At 40.5% G+C, this 12,044-nt stretch overlaps 1 protein-coding gene across 4 annotated transcripts in view; it reads right to left on the reverse strand.

The window, feature by feature from the left end:
• The window catches only part of TBC1D8 (TBC1 domain family member 8), a 141,074-nt gene that overhangs the window by 12,286 nt on the left and 116,744 nt on the right, over nucleotides 1-12,044 (reverse strand). For all 4 annotated transcript variants that reach the window (XM_027554702.1, XM_027554703.1, XM_027554706.1 and 1 more), the window contains 2 exons: nucleotides 7,410-7,650; nucleotides 6,509-6,574 (listed from right to left, as the gene is read on the reverse strand). In XM_027554702.1, coding sequence (XP_027410503.1) covers nucleotides 6,509-6,574; nucleotides 7,410-7,650 — 307 coding nt within the window. The remainder of the gene's footprint in view (nucleotides 1-6,508; nucleotides 6,575-7,409; nucleotides 7,651-12,044) is intronic.

The following is a 12,044-nucleotide window of genomic DNA, read 5'->3' on the forward strand; positions in this document are numbered from 1 at the left end:
GGAAGAAATCTCTACTTCTTCACCTAAAGCTGAATACAAAGACTGAAGCAGCTCCAATTTTACTTGAGTCATCATTTTGAAAACATCACTTCACATGGATCCAGAGCAGCACGGACACCTCTGGGAGCTGCTCTGCAAGTCTGACAATGTATTCCCTGCATCCTGGAGTTCCCAGGAGGAACAGAGCCCATGCTGTCAGCTCCACTCTCAGCAGGCTCTCTTACAGGAAGCCTCCAATGCCTCATTCATTTGTCTTCATTTACCAATTCCAATACATCATTCTCAGTAGCTGGTTTTGATGCTTCTTCCTAATGGATCTAATGTTCTTCCAGGAAGTTGTCTTCTAGAAGTCCAATTAGTGCAACTAGCTGAGTAAAATGACCAATACCTACATATCGATCAATGTTTTTGCAATGGAAACTCCAGGTTTAGTCATCTTCTAGAATACTGTTCATCCCTGTATCACCTGATGTGGTATCAGATCATCTGGAATATTTCTCTTCCGTCTGTTAAACAATGTTGTTATGTACAGTGGAACCCCTATAAGACTGTGAGCTGATTTTTCAGCAGAAACTGCAGGCCAGAGGGAGTGGCACAATGCTTTCCAAGTGCTAAAAGGAAAAAACTTCCAATCACGAGTATTCCACCCAGCAAGGTTGTTATTCAGAACTGAAGGGGAGATAGACCATTTCCAAACAACAGATAAAGGCCTCTACCACAGCTGAACCAGCCTTATAAGAAAGGTTAAATGGACTTCTTTAAGCTAGAAAGAAAAAGTCCTAACTAGCAACAAGAAAATATAACAGAGTCAAAATCTCACTGATAAAGGCAATATAGAGATTGCTCAACCACCTACAAAGTTAGTGAAATGTTTAAAAGAAAAAAGCAGTACAATTAAGTAAAGCATAACAGGCCAAAGGATATAAAAAAAATAAAATATGTAAAACTTCACATCTGAAGTAAAATGTAGGAAGAGGGAGTAAAAATACATAATTCTTAGAATACATGTAAACTTAAGTTGCTATCAAAACTGATTGGTATAGATCTATATATAGATATCTATATCTATATCTGTATCTATAGGCTGTCATAATGAAACTTGTGATAACCACATGGCAAAAACCTACACAAAAGATGAGAAAGATATCTAAATGTAACACCACAGGTCATCAAACCACAAGGGAAGAGAGAAAAAAGGAAAAGAGAGGAACTACAACAAGCAATGAACAAGACAGCAGTAAGTACATGTCTATCAGTAATTACTTTAAATGTAAACAGACTAAATTCTCCAATAAAAAAAGACTGACTGAATGGATGAAAAAACAGGACTCATCCATATGCTGCCTACAGAAGGCCCACTCAGATAGTAGGCCGCAAGCTGAAAGTGACGGGATGGAAAAGACAGTCCCTGCAAATGAACACAGAAAGAAAGCTGGGGTGGCTATGCTTATATTACACTATGCTATGCTATGCTAAGTCACTTCAGTTGTGTCCGACTCTGTGTGACCCCATAGACGGCAGCCCACCAGGCTCCCCCGTCCCTGGGATTCTCCAGGCAAGAACACTGGAGTGGGTTGCCATTTCCTTCTCCAATGCGTGAAAGTGAAAAGTGAAAAGTGAAAGTGAAGTCGCTCAGTCATGTCCGACTCTAGCGACCCCATGGACTGCAACCTACCGGGCTCCTCCGTCCATGGGATTTTCCAGGCAAGAGTACTGGAGTGGGGTGCCATTGCCTTCTCCGTTATATTACACTAGACAGACTGAAACAAAAGCTAGAAAGGGGTCAATCCGACAAGGAGATATAACGTGTAACTACTGATGCACCCAGGAGAGGCACACCTAAATAAATAAGGCCAATATTAACAGACCTAAAGGGAGAAGCTGACAGCAATACAGCACTAGTTGGGGACTTTAAGACCTCACTTACATTAATGGATAGAACATCGAGACAGAAAATCAATAATGAAGCATCAGCCTTAAACCACACACATATACAACACATTCTATCCCAAAGTAGCAGAATACATATTCTCAAGTGCACAAGGAACATTCTCCAAGAAAACAAGTTTCAATACATTTAAGATGACTGAAATCATATCAAGCATTTTTTTCCAACCCCATTAGTATGAAACTAGAAATCAATTACCAAACAAACAAACTGGAAAAACCACAAATTATGTCGAGGTTAAACAACCAGTAGGTCAAGAAAGATATCAAGGAGAAAATTTTAAAACTACCTTGAGACAAATGAAAATGGAAATATAACATTTCAAATTCTACAAGATACAGCAAAATCAGTTCTAATTGAAATTAATAGCAATAAATGAAATAGAGATTAAAAAGACACTAGAAAAAGTCAATGAAACTAAGACCTGTTTCTTTGAAAAGATCAACAAAATTGACAAACCTTTACCTAGTCTTACCAAGAAAAAGAGAGCTCAAAGTCAGAAATGAAAGAGAAGTTACAACTGATATTACAGACAAAAGATCGTGAGAAACTCATGAACAATTATACAACAAAATGAATAACCTAGAGGAAAAGGGTAAATTCTTAGAAACATACAGTCTTCCAAAACTGAATCATGAACAAACAGGAAATCTCAACAGTTCAATAGTACATGATGTATGGCAAAAACCATCACAATATTGTAAAGAAATTATCCTCCATTAAAATGAATTAATTTAAAAAGAAAAGAATATTGAGCCAGCAATTGTTGCTGAAGCTGAAGCTCCAATACTTTGGCCACCCGCTGGGAAGAGCCAACTCATTGGAAAAGACCCTGATGCTGGGAAAGATTGAGGGCAGGAGAAGGGGGTGACAGAGGATTAAATGGTTGGATGGCACCACTGACTCAATGGACATGAGTTTGAGCAAACTCCAGGAGATAATGAAGGACAGGGAAGCCTGGCACGCTACAGTCCATGGGGTCACAAATAATCAGACACGACTGAGTGACTCAACAACAACAAACAAAACCCCAGGACCAGATGGTTTCACTAGTGAATTCTACCAACATTCAAGATTTAATACCTAAACTTCTCAAACTCAAAAAAAACTGAAGAGAGAATGCTTCAAAAGTCGTTTTAAAAGGCCTGAATTACCCCCATATCAAATCCAAACAAGGATACCATAAAGAAAAAATTATAGGCCCATATCCCTGATGAAAATAGATGTAAAAACCCCAAAGTATGAGCATATCTAATTCAAACATATATTAAAAGAATTATATACCATGATCAAGTGGGATTTATTACAGGAATGTAAGGATGTATCAACATCCATAAATCAACATCAACAAAAGTCAAGGATAAAAATTGTATGATTGTCTCAGTTCAGTTCAGTTCAGTTGCTCAGTCATGTCCAACTCTTTGCAACCCCATGAATTGCAGCACGCCAGGCCTGCCTGTCCATTACCAACTCCCGGAGTTCACCCAAACTCATGTCCATCGAGTCGGTGATGCCATCCGGCCATCTCATCCTCTGTTGTCCCCTTCTCCTCCTGCCCCCCAATCCCTCCCAGCATCAGGGTCTTTTCCAATGAGTCAACTCTTCACATGAGGTGGCCAAAGTACTGGAGTTTCAGCTTTAGCATCAGCCCTTCCAAAGAAATCCCAACTGATCTCCTTTAAGATGGACTGGTTGGATCTCCTTGCAGTCCAAGGGACTCTCAAGAGTCTTCTCCAACACCACAGTTCAAAAGCATCAATTCTTCGGCGCTCGGCTTTCTTCACAGTCCAACTCTCACGTCCATACATGAACACTGGAAAAACCATAGACTTGACTAGATGGACCTTTGTTGGCAAAGTAATGTCTCTGCTTTTGAATATGCTATCTAGGTTGGTCATAACTTTCCTTCCAAGGAGTAAGCATCTTTTAATTTCATGGCTGCAGTCACCATCTGCAGTGATTTGGGAGCCCCCCAAAATGAAGTCTGACACTGTTTCCACTGTTTCCCCATCTATTTGCCTTGAAATGATGGGACCAGATGCCATGATATTTGTTTTCTGAATGTTGAACTTTAAGCCAACTTTTTCACTCTCCTCTTTCACTCTCATCAAGAGGCTCTTTAGTTCTTAATTTTCTGCCATAAGGGTGGTGTCATCTGCATATCTGAGGTTATTGATATTTCTCCCAGCAATCTTGATTCCAGCTTGTGCTTCTTCCAGCACAGCGTTTCTCATGATGTACTCTGCATATAAGTTAAATAAACAGGGTGACAATATACAGCCTTGATGTACTCCTTTTCCTTTTGGAACCAGTCTGCTGTTCCATGTCCAGTTCTAACTGTTGCTTCCTGACCTGCATACAGGTTTCTCAAGAGGCAGGTCAGGTGGTCTGGTATTCCCATCTCTTTCAGAATTTTCCACAGGTTTTTGTGATCCACACAGTCAAAGGCTTTGGCATAATCAATAAAGCAGAAATAGATGTTTTTCTGGAATTCTCTTCCTTTTTCAATGACCCAACAGATGTTGGCAATTTGATCTCTGGTTCCTCTGCCTTTTCTAAAACCAGCTTGAACATCTAGAAGTTCACGGTTCACGTATTGCTGAAGGCTGGCTTGGAGAATTTTGATTGTCTCAACAGATGCAGAAAAAGCATGACAAAATTTAGTATACATTTATGATAAAAATTCTTAAAGTGGTTATTTAGGAAATGTTCAGTTCAATTGCTCAGCCATGTCCGACTCTTTGCAACCCCATGGACTACAACATGCCAGGCTTCCCTGTCCATCACCAACTCCCGGAGCTTACTCAAACTCATGTCTATTGAGTTGGTGGTGCCATCCAACCATCTCATCCTCTGTCATCCCTTTCTCCTCCCACCTTCAGCATCAGAGTCTTTTCCAATGAGTCAGCTCTTCGCATCAGGTGGCCAAAGTACTGGAGTTTCAGCTTCAGCATCAGTCCTTCCAGTGAATATTCAGGACTGATTTCCTTTAGGATGGACTGGTTTGATCTCCTTGCTGTCCAAGGGACTCTCAAGAGTCTTCTCCAACACCACAGTTCAAAAGCATCAACTCTTCAGTGCTCAGCTTTCTTTATAGTCCAACTCTCACATCCATACATGACCACCGGAAAAACCAAAGCTTTGACTAGACGGACCTTTGTTGGCAAAGTAATGCCTCTGCTTTTTAATATGCTGTCTAGGTTGGTCATAACTTTTCTTCCAAGAAGCAAGCGTCTTAATTTCATGGCTGCAGTCACTATCTGCAGTGATTTTGGTAATGCACCTCAATGTAATAAAGGCCATATGACAAATACAGCTAACATCATACTCAATGGTGAAAAGCTAAAAGCCATTTCCTCTAAGATCAGGAACAAAACAAGGATGCCTACTTTTGCCCACTTTTATTCAACACACTACTGGAAGTGTTTGCCAGACAACTAGGCAGGAACAGGAAATGAAAGGCATCCATGTTGGGAAGGAAGAAGTAAAACTGTCACTATCTGTAGATGACGTGACACCATATGTAGAAAATCTTAAGTGAAAGTGAAAGCTGCTCAATCGTGTCCAACTCTTTGCAGCCCCATAGACTATACAGTCCATGGAATTCTATGGTCCAGAATACTGGAGTGGGTAGCCTTTCCCTTCTCCAGGCCGTCTTCCCAACCCAGGGATCAAACCCAGGTCTCCCGCATTACAGGCGGATTCTTAACCATCTGAGCCACAAGGGAAGCAGATGACATGATACCATATGTAGAAAACCTTAAAGGTTCCACTAAAACACTCCTGGTATATATGAATTCAGTAAAGTTGCACACACGCATACATACACACAACAGAATACTACTCAGCCAGAAAAAGGAAGAAAATCTTATCATTTGCAACAATATAGATGGACCTTGAGGGCATTATGCTAAGCAAATAAGTCAGAGAAAGACAAATATTATACAGTTTCAGTCATATGTGCAATCTAAAAAATGAAACAAATAAAACTCCTTGATAGAGAGGTCAGATGGTTATCAGAAGAGAAAGTGGTTGAGAGGTGGGCAAAACAGGTGAAGGAGGTCAATTTTATGGTGACAAATGGTAACGAGATTTACTGTGGTGATCACTTTGTGGTGTATACAAAGACTGAACCATTATGTTTTACACCTGAAACTAAATACAATATTATATACCAGTTTTGCCTCATTGGAAACAACAAGACAAAACAGTAAGCTACAATAACCATCTATAGAGGCAACCAAGGTTTGTTTCCCCCACATCCCACAGGCTGGTGGTTCTTGAAGTGTGGTCCTCAGACCCAGTGAATCAGAACAGGTAGGCCAGGCATCCTGTGTTATAACAGGCTGCCCAAATGATTCTGATGCACACTCGGGTTTGGGAACCCCTGCCACAGGCCACACAACATGGTACGTCAAACCTGTCATCAACCCCTCCAAACTAGAAATGTCTTGCCTCAAGTTTAAATACGTTTAAAAAGAGAAGAACCTCAAGGTCATGCTCAAAGTTGATCCAGGTCAAGGCACAACAGAGCCTCATTTTCTACTTAGAATTTCTTACCTGGAGGGATATGAAGCCGATATAACAGTTTAATTTTCTCATTCATTTCTCCATTATACATAATATCTGCAAAATTAAAGGAGAGAGAGACAGACTGAGCAGAGGCAAATGGTTCAAATCCAGGTGTCAGGACACAGTCAGTGTAGAGAGAACGTAGTGAGGCAGTGTTTGTTGACCTGACACTTCATCTCCCACCTCTCCAGACACAGTGTGTGTGGAAAGAAAATGTGAGAAGAGCTGCAAGATAACCTTGGGAATCTTATCTGGCCTCACAGCTTCGGAAAGATTTTAATTTTAGCTGCAAGAGTTAGGAACGTGGGTAGTGGGAAGGACAAATGAGGTGAGGATTAACATACACACCACTATGTGTAAAATAAACAACCAGTAAGGACCTATTGTATAGTTCCTTGTATCACAAGGAACTATAATCAATATTGGGTAATAATCTATAGGGGAAAAGAATCTGAAAAAATATATATATATATACACACACATACATATATGACTTGTACAACTGAATCTCTGTGCTGTATATCTGAAATTTATACAATATTATAAATCAAATACACTTCAATTAAAAAGTGTGTGTTTGTTTTTTTAAATGAGTTAGGAAGGTGTCTCCTAACAACCCATCACCACACCCTGGGTGCCCAGAAGCACATGGTCAATGACCTTTAATGTTGAGCACCTGGGCTCCCCTCCCCACCGTGACCCTTAGGAAGCATAAGAGGGGTCATGACAGGAGCCTGCAGAGGGCTTTCTAAAGTCCCCAAACCACATCGGGCGAGTCACAGATCTATTTCATTGAGTGGATGTGCCTGCCTTCACTATCCCTTTGTCTTGTGTTCACAGATTCACATCCCGTATGAACTCACTGAAGAAAAGACCCACAGAGTCATACCGAGGCAGCTCACGAATGCTTTGAATTCGATAAGGTGGTCCATGTTTTCGTCCAGAAGCCTGAAAGTCCTTTCTGCGAGGATTTCCGTGTGGGCCCCGCAGGTCCACGGCGAGACGAGCTGGAACAGGCGTGCAAACTGCTGGGCATCTATGCGGTACTGCTCTGCGTAGGGCCTGCTGGGGTCGTGGCGTGGGGCCATGGGCCGAGGCTGCTCCCAGTAGCAGCTCATCATGTGTTCTCTCTACCAGGAAGGAGAGGGGCCTGTAAGGGGCAGTGGCTCCCCAGGGAGGCCACACACGTGAAGGCCAAAGCCAGCCTGGCCTTCTCTCCTAGCTTGCTTTGCAAAATTATTAAGCAGCAAATAAGCACCATTATAACACAAAAAATGAAAAAACTAACCGTGTCATCGCTCCAACCAGACATGTAAAAGTTTTCGCTTATTACCCTGTAGTCCTTGCCTACATGCATATGTAATTTTGACATTTTTAAAATTAAGGTTTCTTTTTTTCACTGTAGCTAAATATACTTAATCAAATTTACCGTTTTAATAATTTAAAAACAAATTTTTTTTTTCTATTTTCTTGGGTCATGTGGCATGCGGGATCTTAGTTCCCTGACCAAGGATTTACCCCATGAACCCTGCAGTGGAAGCATGGTGTCTTAACCACTGGGAAGTCCCCATTTTAGCAATTTTGAAATGTATAGCTCGGCTATCATTGTTTTGATTAAAGAAGTCGTACAATTTTTATTCTGATATTTTCACTTAAAATCGTATTATTCAAAAGTCAAAAACTACTAGATAAATCTATAGACTACAGAAGAAACTAGCATCGCTGGTTACCTGTGGGGGTACAAGACAGGGGCAGGCACCCAGATTAAAAAGCAAGTGTTTTTACTACATGCTGTTTTTTATACGTTCTGAGTTTTGAACCACATGACCATATTAACAAGTCAAAAATTTAAAAGAAAAAAAAAAGACCATTTGAAGTCTTGGGAATAGACTGAAAACTAAAGCAATCAACACGGGCCCCACCACTGATCACTGAGGACCAGCTAGCTCTTCAAGAATGTATCTTTTGCACCTGTACTACATCATCTTGTGGGACGCTTCGGCTCACTGACTCAGAATCCTTTCATGACTTCAGTGCCCTCTGCCCACAGGATGGCACAGGAACAAGCACAGATGCTCTACCATCCCCGTGCCTGTGCTCAGATGGAGACCAAAATGCCATTTATAATTTTACTGCATATTACCAGCAGCCATGTTCTTCAAAAAGCCTTTGCAGAACGATGAGAAGTACTGTAAGAACTTTTAAGTGTAAAATGAAGGTCTCGTAAATTCCCATTTCTCAAAACCCAAGACATGCTGTGAATTTGCGTGTATATTTTTGTCATCCTGTCATGCTAGCTAGAGGCCCTCAGAATCCTATCCAGAAGAACACAGTTATAAAAGCTAAAGACCAGTGCAACCAATTTACACAGAATCCTAGAAGCCAATACAAAAATCAGCAAAGGATACGAAGAAATGATACAAGAAAGTAGACAGTTAGCCAATAAATTTACAAAAGGGTATGCGACCTCACTAATGAGTATGCAAATTTAAGTTAAAATGAAATGCAATTTTCTGGGACTTCCCTAGTGGTACACTGGCTAAGATGCCGGTACTCCCAACACAGGGGGCTCAGGTTCAATCCCTGGTCAGGGAACCAGATCCCACACATTGCAGCAAGAGTTCACAGGCCACAACAAAAGATCCCGCATGCCTCAGTGAACACTGAAGATTCCGTGTGCCACAACTAAGACCCAGTGCAACCAAATAAATAAATAAACAGTTTTTTAAAAGCGAAATGCAATTTTCTACAAGGCTCGCAAAATTTTTAAAGATCCATAATATTAAATGATAGCTGAGTGTGAAACATTAGGAAATGAACACTTTTAGACATCATCAGTGGAACTGAAATCTGAAAGATCTAGAACACTTTAGCAACAGTGACTGAAATTTGGTTTGTGCATCCCTAAGGAACCCGTCCTACAGAAACAGCAGCACAGGTGTCTGGAGAAAGGCTCAAGGATGCTCCGCACAGCACTGTTTATAAAGCAGAAAAACTGGAAACGAGATAGATGGCCTTCAGCGGGCGAAAGGTGAATAAGCTGTGGTTCAGCCCTACAATCGAATTCTGCTGTCACTAAAAAAGAATGAGAAAAGATCTGCAGATACTGACTCTAGAAGAATGCCCATGGTAAAAACTGCAGGGACTTCTCTGGTCCAGTGGTTAAGACTCCATGCTTCCAATGCAGGCAGCACAGGGTCGATCCCTGGTCAGGGAAATAAGATTCCACATGCTACACGGTGTGGCCATAAAATTTCAGAAACTGCAGACCGCTGTGTGTAGCACAATCTCATTTCTATATGGAAAAAAAGTAAGAGTGCATTGCTTGTGTGTCTACAGAGGGATACAGTAAAAAGGGAAAGCAATCAGCAATCAGATTCACCATATACTGTAACAGTAATTACTGTACAAAATGGGACTATAGGCACAGACAGGATAAGACTCTTTCAATTTTGCTTAGTTATTTTTCTTTTTAAATAGTGAGTGTAGGTATTAGTCTATACACTATATATGTATTTTTATATAAATATATATAGCATAGAAATATATATATATTGTATATTTTTGTTTCAGTTTGTGTTTTTAAATTAACTTTCAAAAATAAAAGTATTAACCAGAACACAGAAGCAGGCAAAATAATATTAAACAAACCAAATGCTCTCCAGGGCCTGATAATCCAGAAGTGAATACATTTAGCTGAATGTTAACAACAGCCGGTGAATCTCATTCCTGATTTCTTTCCCTTTTTACTGTATCCTCTGTAGACACACACACACAGCAATGCAAGTTGAAACAGCCAGCTAGCGGGAAGCTGCCGCACGGCACAGGGAGCTCAGCTCAGTGTCTATGATGACCAAGAGGGGTGGGAGGGAGGGTCAAGAGTGAGGGGACACATGCCTACATACAGCTGATTCACACTGTCATACAGCTGAAACTAACAACATAAAACAGCTATACTCCAATTTTTTAAAAAGCGCACTTTGGGACTGTATTAACACAAGGCAGTTTTTCAGGTCCCAGGTGTTTCCTAGAGTGGCCCCTGACACCAAGTCTATGCTACCAAGTACAGATAGTTCCCATCTCACATGCAGAGAGAAGACTAATAAAACTGTTCTCAGTTTCAGAGAATAAGGGACAGACGTCACAAACATGGGTTTATATAATTTAAAACACTGCTTTATATCTGGGTGGACCTTGAGGGCACTATAGTAAGTGAAATAAGTCAGAGAAAGACAAATACTATATGATCTTGTAAGTGGAATCTAAAACAATATAACAAATGATTCCAGTCATAGAGAAGGATCAGATTCGTGGTTTTACCAGAGGCAGGAGCTGGGGGTGGGCTGTAGAATAAGATGGTGGTGGTCAAAAGGTACAAATTTCCAGTTAAAAGACAAATGAGTCCTGGGGATGTATGTATATCACGATGACTACACTTAGCACTGCTGTATGGTATATTCCAAAGTTGCTGAGAGTAGGTCCTAAAATTTCTCATCACAAGAAAAAAACCATTTTTGTTGCTTTGGGTTTTTTTTTTTTTTGTATCTATATGATTATACAGTGGAAGTGACAAATAGATTCAAGGAATCAGATCTGATAGAGTGCCTGAAGAAATATGGACTGAGGTATTTTAACACTGTATAGGAGACAGTGGTCAAAATCATCCCCAAGAAAAAGAATGCAAAAATGCAAAATGCTTGTCTGAGGAGGCCTTACAAATAGCTTCGAAAAGAAGAGAAGTGAAAAGTAAAGGAGAAAAGGAAAGATATACCCATCTGAATGTAGAGTTCCAAAGAATAGTAAGCAGAGATAAGAAAGGCTTCCTAAGTGAACACTGCAAAGAGAAGAAGACAATAGAATGGAAAAGACTAGAGATCTCTTCAAGAAAATAAGAAATACCAAGGTGACATTTCATGCAAAGATGGGCACAATAAAGGACAGAAATGATATGGACCTAACAGAAGCAGAAGATATTAAGAAGAGGTGGTAAGAATACACAGAAGAACTATATGAAAAAGATCTTCATGACCCAGATAATTAGAATGGTGTGATCACTTACCTACAGCCAGACATCCTGGAATGCCAAGTCAAGAAGGCCTTAGGAAGCATCACTATGAAAAAAGCTAGTAGAGGAGATGGAATCCCAGCTGAGCTATTTCAAATCCTAAAAGATGATGCTGTGAAAGTGCTGCACTCAATATGCCAGCAAATTTGGAAAACTCAGCAGTGGCCACAGGACTGGGAAAGGTCAGTTTTCATTCCAATCCCAAAGAAGGGCAATGCCAAAGAATGCTCAAACTACTGCACAATTGCACTCATCTCACATGCTAGCTAAGTAATGCTCAAAATTCTCCAAGGAAGGCTTCAACAATATGTGAATTGAGAACTTCCAGATGGTCAGGCTGGATTTAGAAAAGGCAGAGGAACCAGAGATCAAACTGCCAACATCCAATGGATCATAGAAAAAGCAAGAGAATTCCAGGAAAGCATCTACTTCTGGTTCATTGATTGTGCTAAAGCCTTT

This window comes from Bos indicus x Bos taurus, chromosome 11 (genome assembly GCF_003369695.1).
Source record: "Bos indicus x Bos taurus breed Angus x Brahman F1 hybrid chromosome 11, Bos_hybrid_MaternalHap_v2.0, whole genome shotgun sequence".
Classification (NCBI taxonomy): Eukaryota; Metazoa; Chordata; class Mammalia; order Artiodactyla; family Bovidae; genus Bos; species Bos indicus x Bos taurus.